This window comes from Dromiciops gliroides, chromosome 5, assembly GCF_019393635.1.
Source record: "Dromiciops gliroides isolate mDroGli1 chromosome 5, mDroGli1.pri, whole genome shotgun sequence".
Taxonomy (NCBI): domain Eukaryota; kingdom Metazoa; phylum Chordata; class Mammalia; order Microbiotheria; family Microbiotheriidae; genus Dromiciops; species Dromiciops gliroides.
In genome coordinates, this window is record NC_057865.1 from 285143325 (window position 1) to 285169928 (window position 26604).

A 26604-nucleotide genomic window follows, 5' to 3' on the forward strand; every position below is an offset into this window, starting at 1 on the left:
GAATATCAGAGATTGACAACTGGCTAAAGATGATCCATCAATACTAAGCATGTTGAATAAAAAAGTGACAGTAAAACAGTTTAAAAGCAGCAGCTCCAGCCTTTAGAAAAATCTCTGGATTGATGACAAAGCCCCTGTCCAATTCTTCTCTGTCCAGAATTCCAATGGCACTGGCCAATGACAGCCTGTTCCCATACTGGCCCTCACTGTTGGTGCCATTTTAAAGCAGTTCATCTGAGAATTTGTATCTTTTTAAACTCTGTTTTTCCTCCCCGAGGCAAAAATATTCTCTCAAGTTTCTGAACTGTCAGTAGCCGATGTGAGATGAGTAAGGGACCTATGTAAACTCAGCCACAGGAGGGAAGTCAGGCAGACAGCCTTAGAAAAAGCAACTTTAATCAGAGAGACACTCCTCGAATACACTCAGGCAGTCAGTACTGAAGGACTGGTTTTGATTTCCACCAACTCCATCTTAAATTGAGGAAAGAAGGGGGCAGCTAGGTGGTGCAGTGGATAAAGCACCAGCCCTAGATTCAGGAGGAACTGAGTTCAAATTCAGACTCAGACCCTTGACACTTACTAGTTGTGTGACCCTGGGCAAGTCACTTAACCCTCATTGCCCCACAAAAAAAAAATATAAATAAATCGAGGAAAGAAGAACATTAGGGCTTCCTTTTGTCAGAGAGAATGGTGGGGGAGAATGACCAAATGGGACAACAAGAGAGATGAAGATAAGGAAGAGAGGACAATAGTGGAAGAGGGAAGGGAAGGAAAAGAGGGAGAGAAAAGGGAGGCAGATAGGAGGGAAGGGAGGTAACAAAGGGGGAAAGGAAATGAGTCAGTGTCTTAGAATGTAGATTGGGAAACCAGCTAGTCCATTTGATGGGTGAAGAACTGAGGACTAGAGAGAATAAGTAAGGCAATCAAGAAGACACAGGTAGGAAGCAGCAGAGCCAGAATGTAAAGCCAGGTTCTGCCTCCAAAGCAATCTCTCTTTTTATGGCCTCCTACTACTTCTCCAGAAAGAAGCATTATGAGGAAAAGGAATAAAATGGGAGTGAAGAAGGGAGACTCTGAAGGAGGGAAGAAGAAGAAAAAGGGACTGAAGATAAAAAATATGGAAGGGAAAATAAAATAACTTCACAGATCAAGGTCTGACTCATACATCCTCAACTTTCACAAATACCTACTTAAGAAACAAATATTCACCAGTGTAGGTTCTCTATGTCTTAGGAGCATCACCATGGACAAGTCATTGCATCTCTCATCCCCACTTCCCCATTTCTCACTGGTAAAACCTGGGTATTGGACTAAACTATCATAGGATCATATCGATTTGGAGATAGAAGGGTCCTTAGATGTCATCAAGTCCACCTCCCCACAGTTTTTCAGATGAGGAAACTGAGGCACAGAAAAATCTATGGTCCCTTCCAAATTCAAAATCCTATGATCCACCATCGATCAATTGATAAACATTTATTAAGCACTGCTGTGTGAGAAATGATGTGATGGGGTGAGGAATTAAAGACAGGAGTGAAATGCTCCCTGCCTGCAAGAAACTTTAGTCTATTTACCAAACCAATGAATAGTTTGAGTGTTGTGAAGCTGTGTATTTTCTAGAACTGTAGTTTTCATGAAGGCTGTGGAGGGAAGGATGCTTTATAGGGCATTCACGTTCAGATGCTGCTTGAACTACAGGGCCTTGGAGGTCCCCCCTAGCTTTGAGATGCTAGGCATCTGTGGGGTTTATTAGCTCCACATTGCATCTTCCTCAAACCCAGAGGATTATACTTTACGCCAAATCTGGACTTAATGGAGAAAACTCAGATTAACTGTGTGCATCCCAGCCACCTACACTTTGTGGCAATCCCTAGAGATAAGTTTCCTAGAAAGCTACAAATGGAAGTAACCTTAGAGTCCATCTCATTTCACAGATACCTGAAAAGGAATCCCCTTTGTAAGTTCTCAGCATATCAGGATTCTAGAGCTGGAAAAAGAACTGAGAAGTCACATATTTCAACCCATACACAAAAGAAATTCCCATTGTAATATTAACCAGTCAATCAACATTTGTTTTCAATTGCCCAGAAAGTGCTAAACACTGTCCTATGTGCTCGGGGCTCAAAAGCAGAAGTCTCTTCCAGCTGGGGGAGACAAGTATATATTTAGACAGATATAAAACAAATAAAAGGTGATTTGGGGCCAATGCATTAGCTGCTGCGAGAAATCAGGAAAGGTCTCATGTAGAATGCATCATTTGAGCTGAGCCTTGAGGGAAGAAACTATGGATTCTGAGTGACAGAGGGGAGGAGAGAGCACATTCCAGACATGGGGATAGTCAGTGCCAGGGCACAAGGGTGGATGATGGAGCAAAATGTATAAGTATCAGCAAGAAGGTCAGTCTGACTGGACCAAAGTGTCTTGGGAGGGAAGCAATGAGCAGCAATCCACGTGGAAATGTAAACTGCGGGGTTAGATTGTGAGGGACAAATGTGACAAGTGGTTATTCAGCCTCTGGTCGATGACCTCCAGTAAGGTAAAAATTACTACCTTTCTATGTAGCCAATTCTACTTTTAGACAGCTCTAATTGATAGCAATGTTTTTCCTGCTCCTAAAATCAAGTCTGAATTGTCTGTCCACTGCTTCTAAGTCTGTAGACATAGACAGGACCATTCAACCTCCCTTATGTTTGTGGAATCGGAGAGAGATGACATAGGTTCAAATTTCTTTCTTTTCTTTTCTCTCTCTCTCTTGTGGCATCATGGGAGTTAAGTGATTTGCCTAGGGTCACACAGCTAGTAAGTGTTGAGTGTCTGAGGCTGGATTTGAACTCAGGTCCTCCTGAATCCAGGGCTGGTTCTTTATCCACTGCACCACCTAGCTGCCCCCAAATTTCTAATTAACCACTCACTACCTATGTGACTTTGAGCATGTTCTGGGACTCAGTTTCCTCTTCTGTAAAAAGGGATAAAATATGTGTACTACATCTACTCTGTAAGATTGTGTTGTGCACATTAAATGAGATGATGCATGTGACATGTCTCAGTGAAAAGTGCTACAGTACATTACAGGGCTGGGGAGAAGGGGATGCTGCTAGGCAGGGGCAGGGATGATGAGTTGTTTTTCATCACTTGAACTTGAAGGGTACTCCTGATTGGTCGCCCTCTCTTCTAACACAAAAAGGGCATTGGTGTTGGCTTGAGGTTTACATTACAACTGAAAAGTTGGAAGATATACTAGGCTAGAAGTATGAGGTCTAGCTCTTGTTCCCAGGAGTACTAGGGACTGACAAGGTCGGGTCATTAATTTAGAGCTGGAAAGGACTTTAGAGGCCATTCAGTCAAACCTGTACTTCAATGGATTAATTCCTATTTTAATGATTAAGAGACTTATCCAAGGTCCCACAGATGGTAAATGCCAGAGGAAAGACTGGAATCCACTGATTCTGCTTGGCCTGCAAGGTTCATTCCCTTTCAACTCCACCAGAGAGGCAGTGCTATGGAGCAGATAAAGGACTGGACATGGACTCAAGAATGACCCCAATGTACAATGGTCCAAGATAATTCCAAAGGACTCGTGATGGAAAACGCTCTCCAAATCCAGAATAAAAAGAACTATGGAATCTAGATGAAGATTGAACCATACTAAATCTATTTTTTTTGTTTCCTTTTTGCTCTGATTCTTCTTTGCACAGCATGACTAATGAAGAAATATGTTTAATGTGATTGTCCATATATAACCTATATCAGATTGCTTGTTGTCTTGGGGAGGGGGGAGTGAGGGAGAAAAAATTGAAACTAGAAATCTTATAAAAACAAATTTTGCAAACTATCTCTATATGTAGCTGGAAAATAATAAAATTCTCTTATGAAAAAAAATAAATGTATGTCACACAGCTTTGGATTAAAAAAAATGACCCCAATGATCCTAGTTAGACGACTTTACCTTTCTGAACTTCAGTTTCCTTACAGATAAAATGAAGGAGTTGGAGAGGATGTCTTCTGAGGTCCTTCTAGCTCTATGATATATACCCGTATGACCTAAGGCAAGTCACTGCTCATCTATGAGTTTCAGTTTCCTCATCAACAAAATGAGGGGGTTAGGTTTGAATGTCTCTAAAATCTCTTTCAGCTCCAAAATTATGGTCTTATGATAGTATCTCTATGATGTTGGGCAAATGATTTCTCTTCCACTTGCCTGTCTCCTCAACTGGAAAATGGAAGGCTTAGATTGGATGGCTTCCAAGGTTTCTCCCATCTTTAAATCTATAATTTGCACTACCTCTTTCTAGAATGCCATTATTTGACAAGTTCATTTTCTGTGTATGTGCATTTACATTTTGTTATATTTACACAAAAAAATTTGGAGGCAGCTAAAAGCAAATGTGACTCCTGGCATTTTGTAGTCTGTGGAAAATGAGGCACAGATGGAGTAAGAGCCTGGTTGAAGGTCATGTAGTCAATAGAGAAGCTAGATCCAGAATCCTGGATTTGGCATAAGATGACTTAAATTGTGATTTAAACTCTGCCACTTACTCCTGGGCTCTGAAATTGTATCACTGTCCTCTGGTCTAGACAGATGGCATCTGGAGTGCTGTGTGAAGCTGTGGGTGCCATATTTTAGGGAGGATTCTGATAAGCTGGAATATGTCCTGAGGAGGCAATGAAGATGGGGGAGGGCCTGGAGATCATGCCATATGAGAATCAGTTGGAGGAAAAGGGGATGTTCAGTCTGGATGCTGAGTTTAATAAACATCTGTTAATTAATTGAGAAGACAAGCAGTGTCTGAAAGTCATCTTCATGGACTGGAAAGGCTGGGATTATATTTGTTCTGATGGAGCTCAACTAAGAGTAGGGGGGTGAGAACAATAACTGAAGAGAGACACATACTAGGTCTTGATGCTGTTTGAGGGTTAACTGCCTTACAGTTTCAACTGTCCAGGAGGGGAAAGGGCTACATCTGGAGGAAGTAGTGTCCCCTTCATTGGGGGTCTTTGGGCAAAAGCCGGATCAGCACCTGTCAGGGATGCTATATATGGGACTCTTGTTCAGTTACAAGTTGTACTCAGGTTACTTTCAGCTATGAAATTTGGGGGCACCTGTCTGACCTTGGACCAAACTACCTTCCCTCTATTTCCTTATTTTATAAGGAAAGGGGGATTGGGCTAATATTAATAATTACAACATTTCTACTTGTCTCCTCCTAATGATGATAAGAATATTGCAAAGTTTTTTTTAAACATTTGATATCTCATTTAATCCTCACAATAGCCCTGAGAGGCTCGTGTTTTTTATCCCCATTTTGTAGGAAACTGTGGGCAAGTCTAACTTCTGTCTGCCTCAATTTCCTCATCTGTAAAATGGGGATAATAATAGCACCTAACTCCCGGGGTGGCGGAGAAGATCAAATGAGATACTACATATAAAGCACTTTGAAAACCTTATATAAATACTATCTAGAATTACTATTATTACCAGAGGTTAGATTTGAAAAGCATGAGTAGATGATCTCTGAAGTTCATGATTTTATGAACTCAGGTCTTCCAAGTCTAAGCCCATTATTTTTTCTGCTCTATTGTGCTTTCTCACATCAGATCTTCATCTGCTGTCTGCAAGAGGTGGCCCTGCCCCTCCCTAAATCACTTATCCTTCAACTTGTTCAAACACTGAAGACATGGAGTGACTCACTCAAACCCCCAACACCCTGGTGTCCTGATTCTTTCTATTCAGAGTCTGTGGTTCTGAAATCACTCTTCAAGTGGGTGGAGGGCGTGGTGTGGCCTCCCCGCAAGGAGGCAACACAAGCATTTGCTAGCTTCCCAGAAGTACTAGCTCAGGAAGCCCACTGGATTGTTCCAAAGAGGTCTTTTTGAAAGTTACTGCAAGACCTCCTAAAGGCACGAACTGAGAATAGGGCTGGTAAACCCTGAAATAAAAGACTTTTTAATAGATTCTATAAAAAAGGGAATTCAGGCTCCGGGGAAATTCATGGCTCCATTAAGGAATCAAACCTATCAGTGATCTAAGTATGAGGGGTTGGCACAGCCTCTAAAGAGAAAGAGAGAAAGGAGAAGGGGGTGGGGAAGTATCCGATTATATTGGTGTCACTTGGAATGTTGAACACAAGAGAAATTCTGATGAATGCCTTTCCCTTGGGGAAGGTGGGCAGGGGCAGAAAACTTTTGCTAAGACAGGATGTTGTACATGCACAGATCTGTCCAAACTGGGAAAGGGCTAGTGGGGTGAGAGGCAAGACTGGTCAATTTCCTTTCCACTGGCTTTGGTGCTTTAGATAGAGAGGGAAAGAGAGAAATCAGTAGGAGGAATGAGAAAGAGGGAATAAGTACCAGGAGAAGAGAAGAACAGATAAATGGATTATGGATGGATGGATGGAGGGAGAGGGAGAGAGGGAGGGAGGGAGGGAGGGAGAGAGAGAGAGGGAGGGGGGGAGAGAGAGAGAGAGAGAGAGAGAGAGAGAGAGAGAGAGAGAGAGAGAGAGAGAGAGAGAGATGGATGAGAGAGAGAGAGGAGAGAAGGAGAGAGAGAATGTGACAGAGAGAGTTAGAGAGAGAGAGACTAGAGGAACACAGGAAGAAGAGAGGGGAAGAGAGGCAGACAGAGACAGAGGAGACAGAAGTAGAGAGAGGCAGAATATAGGCAGAGACAGAGACTGAAACAAACATAGAGAAACAGAAAAAACCAGAAACAAAGACTAAGAGTGACAGAGATAGGAGAGAAGGAAATAGGGAGAAGAGAGAAGAGGGGGAAGGCAAAAAGGAGTGGGTAATAAAAAGATAGGAGGTAATGGGAAGAAGAGAACAAGAGTGCAAGATAGAAAGAGTGAAAGACAAAAAGATAAAGGAGAACTTAACTCCCTCTTCTAGATACATGAAATCAAGCCCTTTGCTTTTTCTGAACCTTAGTTTGATTGCATATAAAATGAGAGCATTAGACCAAATCATCTCTGAGGTCCCTGTTAGAATATGCTCTATATGCTAAGATCTCTTTCAGCTCTAAATCTCTATGGTATAATGTACAAATGGCCTCTAATGTTCTAACATCCCCTAAATTTCTAACATTTGCCATTTTAAACCCCCTCCCAGTTCTGTCACTTTATGGTCTAAAGTCCTACTGAGGTCAGATATATTTTGTTTGAAAGGTGCTGCCAGCCCTGACAAAGAGTTCTAATACCCTGGGTCCTAATGTCCTTCCTAAGTGACATTCTGCGCTCCAAGGTCCCTCCCTTCTCTGACTTTCTGTATTCCAAACTTCCAACCAGTCCAGATGTTACACATGTCTATTTTTCCAAGTTTATTTCCTTAATAAAATTAGCTTGCATGTGATTCTATGGGATGTAACCTCCTTGAGAACAGGGTTTTGTTCTCCATTTTTTGTCATGTCCCTAACACTTAGCATGGTGTCCAAGAGCAATTAGCCTGAACGGAGAAACAGAAGGTCACATGTGCCAGACAAAGCAAACCAGAACCATCACTGCTTTGGCCACTATTTCCCTTTCCTCCCTGATAGAGACAGTCCATAACCTTGAACTTAAGAACTTGAGGACCAGCAGTTACCCCTGCTCTGAATCCCAGACCTTTTCCAAGCCCAGCCCATACACTGCCATCCTGAACCAGAGAAATCATTTTGGAAAGGAGGTTGAGTCACTACCAGTGACAACCGTTATGATTAACTGCCACTAAAAGTCAGAGAGCCATAGCCCTGAGAGGCAGCACCTCCCAGACCACTGGTCCTGCTTCCAACTTAGCTCTCACATTCGTCATTACTCTAGTGATATTGGCCAATCAATGCCAACCTACGTAACCAAGGGTAAATGATACTGTATTTAATAGCATACAGTAACAAAGTAACAGCAGATGAAACAAATTTCTAAAGATTCTCCATGCATCTCCACCTCTTCTAAAACCCTCATTTTTTGACCTCATAAGGCAAGAGCTAACAATATTCCAGATCACTGTTAGTTACACCCAGATGGAACACAGTGCATTATCTATGGTAGACTGTTAATCTCAGACTGACTTGCCTCAGTCCCTGACCAGGCCTTTGGACCACCCTCTCCCACCATTATTCCTAGGATTATAAAACCACGTGCAGGTTCAGAGCTGGAAAGGACTGCAGATCACTCACACCCGAACTTCTTCCCATCACCATTTTAAAGATAATGAAACTGAGTCTCAGGCTAAATGAACATCCCTAAGGTAATAAGTGATGGATCTGGGGTTTAAGCTGGGAATCTTTTGGTTTTAAATCTCCCACTGTGTTGACATAATCTATGTCTATCTTTCCTTTCAGCTTCTCTTTGATTAAAAAAAAACAATTCAAGTATTAGCATAATCCACACAGCATTATCTTCTTTGAGAAACACAACATAAAAAAACAGGACAGTGAATGCTGGACTCATCCCCTGTTTGCATTACCCATCATGCCCCCATCATCATAGATAGTAGAGAATTGGTCCAATCTTCACTGTGAATGCCTTGGGTGTTTCAGGGACTTTTCTCTCCCCTCAAGAAAAAAATCACTTTTACCTTTGAATTTGTGGAACACGGCCCAGAGCTCGGCGATGTCGGTGGCAAAGGTGATGTCTGTGTCCAGGACGATGACTCGCTCCAGGTTGGCAGGAAGGGTCTTTGTCAGAACCAGCTTCATCAGACCATATATCCCAGAGTAGTGTTTGTTGGGGATCCAGGAGACCTCCGACTAAATCAAAGGAGACAGAGGAAAAGAAAAATGGAAGGAGACTTCATTAGCTAGCAAACATCTGCTCCATAAAGATGCCCTGATCTAGGGCTCTGTGAAGTCAAGTTCGATTTATTTTCAAATTTTAGGTTCATTCAAAATGTATTATATTATGGTAACACTCCTCTTGTAACTCCAAGCTCTGTCAAAGAGAAACTGTGAGGCATGTCAATCAATTAAAAAATCAACTATGTGCCAGAAACTCTTCTGGGCATAGGAAATAAGAATAAAAAAGAATGAAACACAACCTATATTCTATTGGAGGAAGGGGGAGACAAAAAATACATATAAATATATATAGTGTATATACAAATAATATGTGAATTTGTACAAATGTTACATACATATCTGTATGTATATATACATATATATGCGTGTGTGTGTCTATATTACAGAGGAGGAGGAAGGATGGAGAAGGAGAAGAAGGAAAAGGAGGAAAAGAAGAAAGAGGAGAAGGAGAAGGAAAAGATGGAGAAGGAGAAGGGGAAGGAGGAGATGTAGGACAAAGATGAAGATGACAAAGACAAGGAGAATGAGGACAAGGAGAAGAAAAAGGAGACAAAGAAGAAGGAGGTGGAGAATACACAGAGATATATGCATACATGCTTAGCACGTCCCTTGTACATTCATACACCCTCACATGCACAATTTTAAAAGGATGATTGAAAACAAAATATTCATAGAGTGAATCAAAAGTTTGCCAAGCACCTTAGATGGATTCTTTCATTTGATCCTCACGACAGAGAGGCACATTTTGGAGATAAGCAAACAAGGGATCAGAGAAGTGAAGTGACTTGCCTATGGTTACCCCACTTCTGGGCATCAAAGGTTGCTATTCAAGCCCAAATCTTTCCTGACCCCAAGTTCATGGTCTTCCTGTGACACCATAGACATACGGTAGGCTGTTAGTTTTCCTATTCCCACGATCCTCTTATGTGTTTCCCCATGCATTTTCATTGTCATCAAAGGACTTATTAAGCACTATTCTGGCTGCTCCACTCAACAGAATCCATTATGATTCTATAACCGCTCTTGATGCTTAAAAGAATGTAGGATTTAGAGTCAGGAGATGCGATTTCAGATCCTGGCTCTGCAGCTTACTCTCTGTGAGGCCCTGAGTGAGCTACTCTACCTTTCTGCAGCTCATTTCCCAATGTGTAAAATGAGGGGCAGGGAGAGTGGGCTAAGTCATCTCCAAGGTTGCTATTTAATCTAAACACAATTTTATGGTTCCATGAGTCTATGGACAGATAATTGGGGTTTGGCTAGTTTCAGCAGAGGACAGCAGAAAGGCAACAGAAGCGTCTGTATAATGACCACTCTAGGATAACTGTTGCATACAAAACCCTGGCAAAGAGCATGGCAGAAAAGTGGGGTGTAGGGAACAGGACTTTGGTTCAACTTCCTTTCTCCCCTCAGGACCAAGCAAGGACTTTGCATGTAGGTTGTGCTTAATAAGTATTTCTCAAAATGAATGGATGGATAGACTAAGGATAAATCACGTGATGATCGATTTAGAGCCAGAATGCTTCCCTGTCCAATTCCTTCATTGTACAAAGCAGGAGATGGAAGTTCTCAGAGGTTAAATGATTTGTCCATCTAGAAGCTGGTAATCCAGATGGTGGAATGTTAGAAAAACTCAAATGACTAAAAGATACAATTTGAATAAGAGCATCAGTTTCAATAGACTTCTGTAAATCACTTTGCATTGTGTATTTACTGATCTGTGTCCATGATGTCCCCCCCATTCCTCCTAATAATAAAATGGGAGCTCCCTGAGGGCAGGACTAGGATATATCCAAAGCAGGACTTGAATCCAGGTCTTCTTGGCCATACCATGGCACGGTGTCCCTCTCTAAGAGAGGACTTTTTAGATAATTCTAGTCCCTGAAAGCACTGGCCACTGGACCTCAGCTCAGGTCTTTTCTCCACAGAGAATTTTCTCCTGTCCAGGACTGGCATTTAGCAGGCAGGCTAAACAGCTGGAAGACTCTCTTACTCCACCAGACCTTTGATTAACTTATTTATCTATTTTTGTTGCTGTCAGAGAAGAGGAGCTTAATGAAACCTGAACACAGAGTATTCCATTAAGCTCCCTAATTAGGAGGTCCGAATGATTTGGATTTATTTTAACACATACATAAGGCACTTTGCTAAATAAAAAGAAGTATGAATAAATGAAAATAAATTCATTTCAACATGAGCTGAAGCACAAACATCCTCCCTAATTTATCTCCCAATCAGTTAAATCAGATCATTAAGTTAAAGGTGAAAGAAGTGGTGGAGAGTTTATGTTTAGAGAAAGGAAGAAAGATGTGGCAACTTAGGCCCTTTGGGGTAAAGAGATATGGAAAGACATAAAATCTCAGAAATCTGAGGCATCCCCAGGCTAACTAGCCCAGATAGTGCCTCAAAAGGAACACCTTTCTCAATGTGTTGGAGAAGTAGTCATCCAATCTTTGCTTGAAATCCACCAGTGATGGGGAGCTCACTATCAACCTAATCCGTCGAGCATTTATTAAGCACCTGCTGTATTCCTGGTGCTGGGGTAGGAACTGCAAAAATAATAAACAGTCTGCCCTCAAAGGGCTTACTTTCTACACAGATAAGTTCTTATGAGAAGGAAGAGGAGAATACTGACAACTAAGTGAATCAGGAAAGGCTTCTTGCAAGAGGTGATATGTGTGTGTGTGTGTGTGTGTGTGTGTGTATACATACACACACAAGCATAAAGAAAGCTGAGGGTTCTAAGAGGCAGAAGTGAGGGGAAAGGAATAGGTGTTTATTATGTGCCAGGCACTTTACAAAGATTGACTCATTTGATCCTTCACAACAACCCTGGGAGGTGGGTACTATATTATCCCCATTCTACAGATGAAAAAATGTAGGCAGGGGCAGCTAGGTGGCGCAGTGGATAAAGTCCTGGCCTTGGATTCAGGAGGACCTGAGTTCAAATCCAGCCTCAGACACTTGACACTTACTAGCTGTGTGACCTTGGGCAAGTCACTTAACCCTCATTGTCCCATTAAAAAAAAAAGAAAAAGAAGAAAAAAAGAAAAAAAATGTAGGCAGACAAAGGTTTAATGACTTGCCCAGGGTCACTTCTCTCTGAACTTCTTTCTTTCTCTACTATTCCCCAGTAGTCTTCTCACTGTGATTGATCTCTCTGCCTCAGTGCCCCCCTCCTAGCTCTGATAGATATTTTATGTTCTAAGGCCCCTCCCATCTCTGACATTCTAAGATTCTATGAATGAACTCATTAATATATCAGAAAAGGTACATGTAACTGGAATAGTTTCTTCAAAGTATAATTCTTTTAAGAAACAGGTTATTATCCCCAGCTGATGACTATGAAGGAGTGCAAGTGGCCCTCATTGCTAAAAGGCAGCCATGGGTAAGAATGCCAACTTTTGTGATCTTAGGACTGTTTATCATAACTCGTAGATGCCAATATAAGACCAGGGCAAGTGAAAAGCCAGGGCTACATTGATCTAGAAAAGTCTCCTTCTCTTGGCTACCAGCACCGTGTGCTCTATAGAGCCCTACCAACTGGTCTAAAGAGAGCCGGATCCTGTTACCAGCAGCTGGTCAGGGGCTTCCAATCTGGGCCCTTGCAAGTGACTATGAAGACTATCTAAAGCTTGGTTACCCCTGACAAAAGATGCTTGAGAAACCTGCATCCCTTCCCACTTAGGTGGTTATACAGAAGCTGCAAGGAAGGACACGCTTGATCTGCCCCCCATAATGCAATATGCCAACAATAGGGGTGTTAAGAAGCAGTCTCAATGGCCTTACAAGGCAGTCTCCTAGGAACTATGCCACCTTATCTTTTCATTATCCAGCAGAGAGTGTTTGGTCCCACAAAACCAGGGCTCAGGTCTTTTGTCAGACCATCGAATAATAGATATTTTCATTCTTCCAATGCACCTATTTCTTCCCAGCCTCAACTCTTAATAGATGACCATAACCCATTAAATTCAGAAAGTCACAGGATCACAGATTCAGAGCTGGAAAGGACTTCAGCCATCATCTAGTCCTTTAGTCAATTTTTATCAGTCTTGTTCAACTCTTCATGACCCCATTTGGGGTTTTCTGGGCAAAAAGACGGGAGTAGTTTGCCATTTCCTTCCTTCTTCAGCTTATCGTCCAGATGAGGAAATCAAGACAAAGTGGGTGAAGTGACTTGTTCAGGGTCACATGGCTAGTACGTCTCTGAGACCAGATTTGAACTCAGGAAGATTAGTTCAAAGCCCAGTGCTCTATCCACTGCACCACCTAGCTATGTCATCTAGTCTTACCTCACTTCCTTTTATACATAAAGAAATTGAGGGCCAGAGAAGAATACCCAAATTCATACAGGGAATAGATAAGAGTTAAACCTAAGTCTGCTGACCCCATATCATAGGATTATAGGCTCATGAAGTCACAGATAGACCCTGGGGGACATCTAGTCAAAACCTAGAGAGGATAAGTGACTTGATCAAGGTGATCCAAGTCATATGTGGCAGAGATGGGATTCTAACCAAGGTCACTAGGACCTCTGTTTCTAGACCCAGAGCCCTTTCCCCTGAAAACATATGGCCTCATTTAAAAAGAAACAATTAAAGAGGTTTACTGGGTCCTCACTTTGGGTGTAAAGGTCTTGGAGTTGTTAGGTAGCCTATAGTTCATTTAGTCTAATTCCCCCATTTTACAGAGGCTGAGAGAGAATAAATGACTTGCCTGAGGTCACCTACACAATAGGTGGAAGACTGGACTTCAAACTCATCTTCTGATGCTGAAACAGGTTCCTTTTCTGCAATCCAACCATGAAATAGGTTTTCTATCTTGCCTTTAAATGTTAGAGATTATAGGTACTTGGGTCGAAAGGGGACAGAGCTAAGCTAGGGGGATGTAACCTAAAGGCATTGGGAAATCAACACATGGGCTCGGCACTCTCACCCCTCACCAGATGATGGTGTTAAAATTCTGTCCTGCTCCCCTGAATCTTGGAGAATAGCTTCAATGAGTCCCTGTGTGCTCACAACAACAACAACAAAAATACGCAGTTGATTATGGGTCATACTTCATGACAACTGGGGATAGAGCGCAGGACAGGGCTTCAGGAAGATCTGAATTCAAATCCTGTCTCAGACACTTGGTAATGAGGTTCAGAGCAAATTGTTTCATTTCTTTCAATTTCAGTTTAATCATCTATAAAAGACACTCCATTGCCTATGAGGTCCTTTCCACCTCTAAGCTTATGGTCCTGTGACCTAGGTAACTACTAGGTAGAATCCTTGGGGTTGAATGCTAACTAAAGAAATTCTTTCAGCTTGAATGAGAATCTGAAAAAAAAATAGGGATTTTGCGGGCTACATCCAGGTCTGACAGCATGGATCCAAGGGTCTTTACAAAAACACTCAATGCAAATGAGACACATATATTTCAAACAATTTCTCTGTGTGTGTGTGTCTGTGTGTGTCTGTGTGTATATGTGTGTATATATATATATATATACAGACATACAGAGTACCTTGTGCCAGGCATTGAAGAAGACATAAAAATCACACAAGAGAGTACCTCTGCTCTCAAGGAATTAACAATTTAGCAGGGGATTAAAAAAAATCTTGACCAAGCTAAACCCTTTTCCTCCTTTCTCCTCTCTTTAGGTAAAGTCCCTGAAGGGGATCTTCCAATTACCTCTAACCTGGAGCTTTCTTGAAGGGGTGTACTGCTGGGCTGGCTGGATTTATGTCTTAGTCATTGTCTGGTATTCTGGGTTTTCAGGGATTCGGGGCAATGGCTTCATTCCATAGCTAGAAAAAGACCCTGCTCCATGCCAGTGACAGTGATACTGTTCCTGAAACATGGAAATATGCAGAATGGGAATTCCCTGCACTCGTGCAGGGTAGAAGAAAAAAGGTGGATTAAATGGACAGTCCCTCAGAATACAGCCTCCAGCTATAGCCCTTAACTTCAGAAGGTGAAAGAAAGCTCTAGTTAGAGGTGATCTAATCCATCCTTCCCCACCCCACCTCCTTACAGAATTCCCCTCTAAAAAATAGATGGCAGGTAATGAACACATCCAGGGAGAGCGGACCTCATTCTGTTGTGAGGCAGCCATTTCATCACTGGTTTTGACTCTGTGCTAGGAATGTCTTCCTTGTGTTAATTCTAAATCTGCTTCCCCGAAACATTCAACAATTGGCTCTGCTGCAGGATAAGTGGAAGCCCCTTTTCCACATCGACACCCCTTAAACATTTGGTCTGCCTTCAGGTTCTGCTGTTAGTCTTCTCTTCTCCAGGTGAAGCATGCCCTGTTCCATCCGTTTTTCCAAGAGCTGTATGGATGTGGTCATTTAGAGTCTCAGACATCCTGTATATATGGGCAGTCACACAAGGGGTTCATGGGGGTGGCAGGTTATAGAGGATGTAGAATAATAGGCTTGTAGTCAGGAAGATATGGAGGCAAGCACTATCAATTACCAATTGTGTGACCCTGTACAAGTCACTTTAACTCTCCTAGACTAAAGTCATTTCATCTCTTTGAGAGATTTGAAACAGGCTCCAATCTGCACGACAGAATCACAAGCCCTTACTTACGGATGTACAGGGAGGCCCTGTTGAAGTCTTCCTATCAATCTCCCTCTCTCATGAAAAATGAACTTGAAAGTTGCCACAGAAACTGGATGGTGTCTAGACTAAGATGAAGCTTTAAAATTCCAATGGAAACAAACAATTCAAAATAGAAAAATCTTACTTTTTCTTGCTAAACGATTGTAAGAAGAGTGAGATCTGATTTTCCATGTATTTTTTTTTTTGGTGGGGGGAAGGGAGTAACTTTTCTGAACATTAAGAGAAATGTCCCAACGTGAGGAGCTGTCACAGTAAACTATACAGGACAGACATTGAGTTGAGATGAGAGCTTCGAGCATCTGGGGGGATTAGACTCTGAAATTAATTTGATTCATGACATCATGGCTTCATAGTGGTAAAAGAAATCAGTTGTCATTTAACCTCACCCTCTGATGAAGCCCAGTGAGACTTGTCAGAAGTCACGTGGGTGGTGTTTGTTAGAGGTTGGGTTTGAACTCAACTCTCCTTACTCCAGTGCCACTATTCTCCACACAACCACAAGGCTGTATGAAGTGCCCAATCTGAGCAGAATAGGATGCAAGTCACTGGGAATATTCTCCCCCTCCAAAAAAAGGTCATTTTTCCCAATCAATGCAGATCTACTGGGGCATGGCAACATGTGTTCATATTGTTTATAATAAGCAATACAAAGTAATTTTAAGAAGGAGAAACTATTAATAAGTGGGATGGGGGCTGGGAATGAGAACTAGCCTCATGTACCTGAACAGAGGTATTTGAACTGTACCTTGAATCAACCTAGGGGGTTTAAGAGGTAGGCATGAGCAGCAAGTACATACCAGGCATGGAACATACCTGTGCCAGGGCATGGATAGAGATGTGCAGTGTGCCATCTCCATAGGATGGGAGCTAGCCTGGGATCCACGTTTCTTTCTCTTCCAAATATGCTGAATTTATTGCTCAAAACAGACTTCTTACTCAAAGCAAGTGGTTTTTTTTCTATAGATTACAAATCACTTTGACACTTTATTTGCCTAAAAGAAAATGCCCTAGTTATGGAAGGCTTGAGAATCATTTCCCTTTCATTTTGTAGCTGAGTAGTCTCCTTGGCAACCAAAATACTCAAAGCTTTAGTGGAGAAGAAGAGGAGGACAGGTAGCCAGTGGAGAGGCAGAAACACTGAAGGGGGCTGAGGAGGAGACAAGTGAAATAATAATAGCTTGTGATTCTGTAACTCTTTACATCTCTGATTTTGAAGTCTTTTCCTTAAAGACCTCACTTCAATGTCACCAACCCCATCTTCTCTGACTTGAACCACCAGGTGAGGATCAAAGAATCCCAAATTCAGAATTAAAAGGCATCTCAAGACATTGCAGAGTTATAAATGGAAAGGGACTTGGAGGCCACTTAGTTCAATCTCTCTCCCTTGCTCCATTTCATAGATGAACATGGAACCAGAATTAGAGGGACTGGACTAAGGTCATACAACTAGGCCCTGGCATCAAGCACAGTGCTGGTCAGAGAGTACATGGATGCTTAATATAAGTGGTGGTTGGTCAATGATGTAATGTTTTCCTGTCTCACTTAAGCTTTCTTAGAGGAGCAGCTGTTTAATTTTTGTCTTTGTCTACCTAGCACTTATGCTAATGACTTGTCCAGATCTGTGGTTTTTTTCTGTTTAAGGATATCCAGGTGTGGAATGTCCATCCACTGAGGCAGATAGAAAAGCATTCTACAGTTTATGATCTTGGAAAATTACCTTGGGGTACTAAGAGATCCTTGGCCAGGATCACACAGATTCTATGTGCAAGAAGCAGGACACGAGAACCCAGATCTTTGCATCATATAATTATGGATTTAATACTACCAGGGGCCTTTGAGGTTACTCAGGTCAAACCTCTTATATTATAGATGAGACTCAGACAGATTAAGATAATTGTTTAGGGTCATACAAGTAGCTAGGGCCAGGAATGGGATCGATCCTGGGCCCTGCCAGGCTCCAGTTCTCACTCTCTGTACATTGGGACAGGCTGCCTCTCCCAGACACGATTCCTCAGGAAACAGCCATTTTGATGACTGTGTCCAGAGAAAGAAGGAAGAAAAATGTATTTGCTGCAGGCACAGAGTCCTTCAGTTTTCCCTGTCTCTTTATGACTTCATGGAAATAATAAGGACCTCTAGTCCCTTGGCTTATTAAAGTGGACCACATGAGCTCAATAAACACAGTGTTATCTCATCTATAGCGAAATGGTAAAACCACCAGGAATGAAATGGACAAGACTTATTTTACATTTAATTTCCTTACAGATTAAAACCCATACACATGGATGCCTTCCATGTACATGGACTGCAGAGTTCAATTCCCAAAGCTAATCTTTAAGGGGGCAGCCACCACCAATTATCCTCCATTTGTATTGATTGTAAAAACACTATCCATACAGGTTGGATGAGTTTGCTTCAAGTTTCCAAACCAAAAAAAAAAAAAAAAAGCATCTCACACAAAGAGAAATCATTTCCAAATCATGGCAGAGGCAGTGCTAATATTCTTGTGGTATTGAGGGAGGGTTACCAGGGCTCAGAGCCAGGAAAGCTGATATGCCATCACCTAGCTGTGTGACCTTGGACAAATCACTTCCCTTCCTGGGAATACCAGTTTTTCCCTCTCTCTCATAAAGGGCACTGGATGAGATGATCCCGTTCAGTTCTAACATTTTCTATCTTCTATCACTTTCCAACAAACCACTTCCTTTATCCCATTTCACTGAAAGAGACACAGACATATTTCATCTTGTCAGATATGGATAGATAGGAAGGCAGAACATTTCAGACTGGCCAGAGATATACTTGGGCTTTACCAATTAATCAATTGATGGGCATTTATTAAGTCATTAGTAATAATAACAATAGCTAGCATTCATAGGGTGCATTAAGGTTTGTAAAATGCTTTAGAAATTTTATCTCTGCTATTGTCATCCTCATTTTGCAGACAAGGAAGCTGAAGCTGAATAAGGTTAAATGGAAACATAGCTAATAAGTGCCTGAGGCAGGATATGAACTCAGGTCTTCTTGATTCTAGGTCTAGTGCTCTATCTACTAGGCAATGTCTTTTTTTTTTTTCAGTGAGGCAATTGGGGTTAAGTGACTTGCCCAGGGTCACACAGCTAGTAAGTGTTAAGTGTCTGACGCCAGATTTGAACTCAGGTACTCCTGACTTCAGGGCCGGTGCTTTATCCACTGCGCCACCTAGCTACCCCTAGGCAATGTCTTTTATCTTCTAGGCACTGTTCTAGACTCTGGGTTACATATTCAAAGAATGAAACAATTATTTTTCAATAGGAGTTTATGTTCCAATGGGGAAAGTAGCAACTACACAAATAAATAAGTACATAATAAATATTAAGATAATTGATATAAAGTAGGTAAATCTGAAGTAGCTGAGAAGGGATTGTTGTTGTTCATCCTTCATTCTTTTTTTGTTGTTTGTTTTATTATGTTTTTTTTTAATGCTTCAATCTGTATTCAGATATCATCAGTTGTCTCTCTGTACATGGATTGCATTTTTTATAAGACCTTCAGAATTGTCTTGGACCACTGTATTGCTGAAAATAACCAAGTTATTCACAGCATATCATCTTAGAATATTTCTGTTATTTTGTATACAGTATATTTCACTTTGCATCAGTTGATGTAAGTCTTTCCAGGTTTTTCTGATAGTATCCTGCTCATCATTTTTTAAAATAGTAAACTACATTTATATCATATTTTAAAGAGAGATTACATTAAACCCATGAGGTTGATTACTGCAACAACAGTAATAGCTAACATTTATATAGTACCTTATACCTGAAAAAGAATTTTCCTCACAATAGCCCAGCAAAGTAAGTAACATGTTTTGTCATCATCATCATCAGCAGCAGCAGCAGCAGCAGCAGCACCACCACCATCACCACCATCATCGTCATCAATCACATCCTTCATTCTTGAAGAGGAACAATAATGGAGGAACAATCATGAGGGTGATGTCTTGAATTTTGAATGAACTGGACATGAACAAGGCAGGGCCAGAGAAACTTGTCAACCTCACTCTCTCCTCCAGAGTCACTGAAGTCAAAGGTAAAGATGACTGGCCAGCAGAAGGTATCAGCTATAGTGGGAATCATAAAAGACTTCATGAAGAAGAGACTCCTCTGCCTGTGTCTCAAAGGAAGAAAGGAATGCTACTAGGAGGGAAAATTTTAAGCCTGAGGGATAGCTTGTACAATATCACATAGATGGGAGATGAAAGTGGCATTCTATGAGATTCTAAGAGATCAATGTGGCTCGCTCATAAAAGGCATGAGAGGGAATAGTGAATAATAACACTGGTTAAGGTAAACTGAAATTATAAGGGGCTTTAAATGCCTAGCAAAGGAGTTTATGGTTGAATCTAGAGGCAATAGGGAGCCTTTGGAGGTTATGGAGGAGGGGAGTGACATGGCCTGATTTGAGCTTAAGGAAAATTGCTTTGGCAGTTGTTTTGGTGGGGATAGTGGAGAAGGGAGAGACTTGAGTCCTAGATGAAGAAACTGAGCTTTGGCAAGAAATTTAAAGTTAGGAAGAGGGGAGGGGAAAGTTTGGTAATAACGATAATCTGTTCCATTTAGAATATGTTGAGTTTAAATGTCCAGTACAAGTACAAGCACAAGTCCAGTACAAGATGTCCAGTTTGAGATGTCTTGTAACATTGGGGTTCATTGGAGAGCTCAGGGTTGAATAAGCAGATCTGAGAATCATTAGCGAAGAGAGAATTGAATCTACAGGAGCTAATGAGATCACCCAGAGAAAGAGTATCAATGGGGAAGAGGAGTGAGTGAAGGGGAGAGCCCTGGGGAGAGGGGAGAATGCTCAGGATTAAGGGGCATGGCATGAGTGAAGATCCAGCAAAGGAGACTGAGCCAGACAGGTAGCAGGAGAACCAGGAGAGAGGGATGTTCTTTCAGAAGAGAGTGTCAAGGGGGAGAGAGTGATGAGCAACAGTGTCAACCACTCACCAGAGAGGTTAAGAAGGATGGAAAGGAAACTAAATCTGTAGTCAGAGAAGCTGGGAACATAACAGCCACCATCCTACCAGTTTAGTCATTTGTAAAATGGGTGATGTAACAGCAGGGTGGTTGTGAGGACCAAATGATATAGTACTAATACTAGTGATGATATTAGTACTAGCATGAATTCAAGTCAAGTGCTTAAGTTTTAGAAATCACTTTACATTATCTCATTAAAATGAGACAATATACTGAAAGGGCTTTGCAAACCCTAAAGCTTTAGAGCTAGATATTATTGTTATTATTACTACTAGTAACTTGTCTAGGATCACCCAGCATTAGATTGTAAGTTCCTAGAGGGCAGGAGCCTTTTAGCTTGCATTCCCAACACTTAGGTGGTATCTGATCCAGAGTAAACTAAGAACATAATAAACATTTTAAAAATTCATTCATTCAATAGTCAAGAGCAGTATTTGAACTCAGATCTTCCCAAGTGAGGGTAAACAGAAGCCAAGGGAAACACTTAAATACAAAACATCAATAACTTCAGGTGTATAAGAGAAGCACAGCACTGGGGGATGGGAGGAGAGATAGGTTATTTCAGAGGAGAAAGGGCAGAGATGTCTCCCAGCCTTCACATCAGGGTATTCAATCAAGGTGATATTGTTTGTTGAGGCCAGATGTGTCAAAGACAGCAGCTTCAAGAGGCTCCAGTACTCCCAAATGAGGCTGAACCAGGTTAAAATGTAATTTGGAGGGGCAGTTAGGCGGCAGAATGGATAGAGCATCAGCCCTGCATTCAGGAAGACCTGAGTTCAAATCTGACCTCAGACACTTGACACTTACCAACTGTGTGACCCTGGGCAAGTCACTTAACCCTTATTGCCCCGCCCCCAAAAATGTAATTTGGAAATCTCCAATAAACCAAAAATATAGGAAAAATGGATAATATTATAGGTGGTTTTCTAAGCCAATGCGCCCACCGGGATCCTTACATATGGTTTAGTGACCCTCTATTCACGTTTGCCACCGTTGGTTTAGGGGAGGTGAGATTGCCTTGGGCTGGAGCAATCAGGGAAGGCTTTATGGAGGTCACTGTGTTTGAGCACAGTCTCCAGGAATTGTGGTGATGGTGGGGGGAGGGGGAGCATCAAGACATGAAATCAGGGAAAGGGCAGGAGGGGAGGCTTTGCAGGTTATGAGAAGAGCTGCAGAAAAATAAAATATCAGAGGCTGGAAAGAGGTGGGTGGGTTGTAGGGACAGTGAGTTGGCTGGTTCTTCCAGGAGGCATGTGCATACATACATGCATGCATCTATGTGCATGTGTAAAGTTATATGCATGGATGTGTACACATGTATGAATGTTGTCTCTGTATGTGTACACTACATTCTGTTTGCCTAAGTGGATTGGCACTTCCCAAGAAAGCCGGTACTTAACACTGGCCCCAGGCTACAAGAACAGATAGTAATATGCTGCCAGTAAATCAGAGGAAAATATTATTTGCTTTTTGTTTTTTCATGATGATCACTTTACTCAACAGTCATAAAACAATCCAAAATTACCACCTGAAAGATGAAATGGAGAGGTGAGCAAAAATCCAAATCCGGTTATTAGCATTTATGGGCCTGAGCTGTTGTCCTTCCTTTCCTGTAATTTAATCGAAAGGCAGCCTCCATTTGTCACACTCTAATGTCTTTTAAAATTCACCTGGGTGATTGGCTGAGTCCCCACTCTGTCCGTTAGCTCCAGACTCGGCATCTCCTCATCCCCACCTCTGCCCTTTCCCTACCAGGAAGCCTTCCAGAGGGCCTGGAGATAGGACCCAAATTAGTAACCCATGATTTTGTTTTCCATTAATGGGATGCTTTTAATTTCCATGGTACTTTCCATTATTAGGCAGGAAAGTGTCCAGCTGTGACATGCTCGCTATTCCAAAGGACCAGGAGCACATGTACTCATCAGTGGCAGCAGAATCCTCAGTGCACATATGCCCTCATGATCAGTCAAAAGGGGTTAAGGGGGATGAGGCAAAGGAAGCATTTAATTAATTTTTGGTTTCTCGACAACTAGTCAGCATTAATGATATGTTGGGGTCAAGTCTCTCAGTGGAATGAAGGGCCCAAAGTGGAAACCTCTCTTATTACTCCTCGTAAATTGTTCCAGGGAACAGTCAAGCTGACCCTTTCCACTGTTACAAAGCCTTTTCTCTGGGCTTGTAATAAATCCCCCAAACAATATCAAAAAGTCTGATTTCAATTTCAAATACTCTAACTTTCACCTTGAAGCAAGCAGCTCCAGGGACAATTTAGCCTGTCCTGGTAGTCTTGGTTTTCTTATCTTACTGCACTCCCTGTGCCCTTCTCCCCCCTCCAAAGGTCCTTACTATTTATATGAATTGTTGTCAAGGAGATCAGGTGCAGAGGATGGTTGTCAAACTTGCCTTGACTTGGAGTTTATCACATATGGGAACATGGCGGAGGGGAATAGGCTAAGCCACCATACATACCCCAGTCCATATTAAACTTTACAAGGAAATTCTCATTATTTAGGGATTACCATTTGGAGATCTCACTCACTGCTCAGTGGTTACTAATGATCTTAAAACCTCCATAGCTACCCACCACCCCCACTTCCACCATGCCTCTCCCACTAATTCTGACTGATATAACTAAGGTCTGGTTTTTTAATATGCTAGAGAAGTTCACCAGCCAACATTTACACACACACACACACACACACACACACACACAACCAAAACCCACTGGGGTCTCTGGGATGTCAATGCATCTCTAAATTTCTGGGAGTCACAAAGGACAAAGGAAGACAATATTTTAACTTAGGGAAAGCACTACTTTAAGAGAAAACATGGAAATTCTAAAAAAATGGAAACCATTTAGTTGAACTTTTGTTCCATTACACTTTCTGTTCTCTATTCCTTCTATAATAAATGAAAGGAGATATAGAGCTGCCTCTAGGCTTGAGTCCATATTCTTTGCTTATAATTCCACATGGTACAGGACAGTAAGGCTACAGGCCAAGTAATATCCTTGAGTACTGTTAGTAGAAAGAGCATTGGATTCAGAGGGTGAGGCTCTGAATGAAAATCTTGGCTATCTTCTTCAATTACTGTGTGCCTCTGAACAAACCACTTCTTTTGCAGAGGCTTCAATTTTCTCTTCTATGAAAGAAGGTCTTTGGAATAGTTAATCTCTAAGGCCCATCCATATCATCCTCCTCCTTTTCCTCATTGTCATCACTCTAAATGGTTGTTTCCCAATTTCTGATTCTTTAAAAAGACTATGGGTGGCACAGTGGCTAGAGCAATGGCCCTGGATTCAGGAGGACCTGAGTTCAAATCCAGTCTCAGACACTTGACACTTACTAGCTGTGTGACCCTGGACAAGTCACTTAACCCTCACTGCCCAGCAAAAAAAAAAAAAAAAAAAGAAAAAAGACTATGAAGGACACACAAGGGCATATAGAAGGGATATAGAGGAAAATATAAGACACCAAGAGTCTCTAGTCTCTGTTATTCATTTTCTATGTGACCCTGAATAAAGCCCATGACCTTAGCCTTAATTTATCTGTAAATGGGGATAGCAATCCTTCCTGATATAGAAATGATAATCCCTTCCCTGCCAATACCACATAGAGAAGGACAATTCTTGGTAATGGTAAGGAAATGTCCAAACATCCTATTCTTCTTGTTGTTGTTCAGTCGTTTCAGTTATGTCTGACTCTCTGTGACTCCATTTGGGTCTTTCTCGGCAAAGATGCTGGAGTGGTTTGACATTTCCTTTTCCAGTTCATTTTAGAGATGAGGAACTAAGCATATCTATCAAGATGCTTTCACACATATTTATATATTTTAACTGGGACCTAGGGTTTCTTGGGTGTAGGGAATTCTCCAGTGAGATACCTTCCTCTATGAATGGAGATGAGCATCTCTTGTATAAAGCATAGTCTTGGAGCATTACCCAAGGTCATGTAACCAGTAAGTCTCAGAAGAAAGGCTTGAACTCAACTCTTCCTAACTCAGAGGCTGGCTGCCTATTGACTGGAGAATAGTAGATGCTTCAAATATATCTTTTTAATTGACCTGAATTTTATATGGTGGACAATGTGTATAAATCATAATGTATCCACTTATCTGCTCGCTTCTTTTTTTATTGGTCTTCATTTGTGAGTTCCCGATGATGACTGGAAGGAATTGTGTGTCTAATACTCCTGTGTAGTGGACAGATTGCTAGATTTGGCATCAGAAGACTTGGATTCAAATCTCTAATATTCTATTCACTACTTATATACCCTTGGGAAAGCAGGGCAGGGGTTGGAATAGATAATATTTGAATTCCCTTGCAGCTCTAAATCTCTGATCAAAAGATGAACATGGGGGTGAAGGGGTATGGAATTATATGCTAGGCACTGTACTAAATGCTTCTTACAAATATTACATTACTTGATTCTCATAATTACCCTGGAAGGTAGCTGTTATTATCCCTATTTTTCAGATGAGGAAACTGAGGCAAACAGGAAAAAGTGACTTGCCCAAGGTCACATAGCTAGCTAGTGTCTGTGGCTAGATTTGAATTCAGGACTTCCAACCCCAGTGATCTAACCCCTGTGCCACTTTGCTACATAATGTGAGACAGATTGTCTGATCAATAATAACCCTACTTAAAAAATAAAGCAGGGTAAGATGGGGGAACTTTCAGCACAGTTATAAAACCCAGTATGAAAAAGATGCTGACCACCATTTGCTATTTTTCTTGTCAAAGTAGTTAGCTTGCAGAGAACAGAATCCAAACCTTTCTAGAAGACCCAAATTCAGTCTTGCTCGAGGGGTTAAATCCAACTGAGAAATCCAAGATGGGCAAGCTTCTCTCCCAAAGGAAGGCAGTGATTAAATGAAAGTGTAATGAACGGGTGCTTTGGAAAGCCATGCCCATCTTTCACACAGCAAAGAAAACCGTCATTCCAGGATCACCAACTTAAATGAAAATCAAACCAGTGTGAACAAATCCCTGCATGTTAATGACAAAGGGAAACATTTCCTTTTTATTTGACACTAAATGTGGAAGGAAGAATTCCAAGTCATCTTCTTAAAATACCAGAGTGTATTTCTTCAGGGACATTAACCCTTACAATAAAACAGCACGCCCCAGAGTTTGAGACTTAGAAGGGAATCTTGGAATTTGGAAATGCTTAGGTGATTCATCCCAGACTAGAACACTGGGGCAAATCCAATAAGATGAAATTTGGTTTTTGTTTTTGTTTTTGTTTTTTTGGTGGGGCAACGAGGGTTAAGTGACTTGCCCAGGATCACACAGCTAGTAAGTGACAAGTGTCTGAGGCCGGATTTGAACTCAAGTCCTCCTGAATCCAGGGCCGGTGCTTTATCCACTGCGCCATCTAGCTGCCCCTTAAGATGAAATTTAATAAAGTCTCACATACAAGTTCAAACACTCAACTTTCTAAGATAAGGGAAGGGCATATTTAGATACCAGTTTGCCTGAAAAATATCTGGGAGTTTTAATGACTGCTAGCTTAATATGAGTCAATAAATAGAAAACATTAACAATTAAGATTGTCTAAGAGTAGAACGGGGAGGTTAGGTGGTGCAGTGGATAGAGTGCTGAGAATGGAGTCAGGAAGAATCTGGACTCAGACATTAGCTGTGTGACCCTGGGCAAGTCTCTTAACCCTTTCTGCCTCAGTTTCCTCATTTTTAAAATGAACTAGAGAAGGAAATGGCAAACTACTCTAGTGTCTTTGCCAAGAAAACCCCAAATGAGGTCATGAAGAGTCAAATGTGACTGAAAAATTACTAAAGAAGAGTAGAATGGACTGCCTAATGACACGGTGAGTTTCCCCACCCCTGAGGATATTTAAATAGAGGCTGGATGCCTACTTCTTGGGGAGTTATGGATTGGATCAAATATTTTGAGATCCTTGAAATCTCTCAGTGTCCAAGCTTCTCCCCACAGCAGAAATGAAATGATTTTTACTTGTAGGTTATAAATCACTATCACCCCTTTATTGTACCCCCAAATAATCCTGGTTCCAGGGTAAGCTTAAAGGCAGACCTGATGAGTCACAGATCTGAAACTCAGTCTTTCAGTTCTAATGGAGCCCTTGGATTTCTGATACAGAGCCCTTGGACTCTAGTTCTTGACTAGCTGTAAGGCCTTTGTACCAGTCACTTGACCAGGCTGAACTTCATCTACAAAATGTGGATAATAATAAT

The 26604-nt window shown here is 41.5% G+C and overlaps 1 protein-coding gene across 2 annotated transcripts in view; it reads right to left on the minus strand.

The window, feature by feature from the left end:
* Nucleotides 1–26604, minus strand: part of LARGE1 (LARGE xylosyl- and glucuronyltransferase 1) — a 578937-nt gene that overhangs the window by 225527 nt on the left and 326806 nt on the right. For both annotated transcript variants that reach the window (XM_043967031.1, XM_043967032.1), the window contains exon 6: nucleotides 8548–8719. In XM_043967031.1, coding sequence (XP_043822966.1) covers nucleotides 8548–8719 — 172 coding nt within the window. The remainder of the gene's footprint in view (nucleotides 1–8547; nucleotides 8720–26604) is intronic.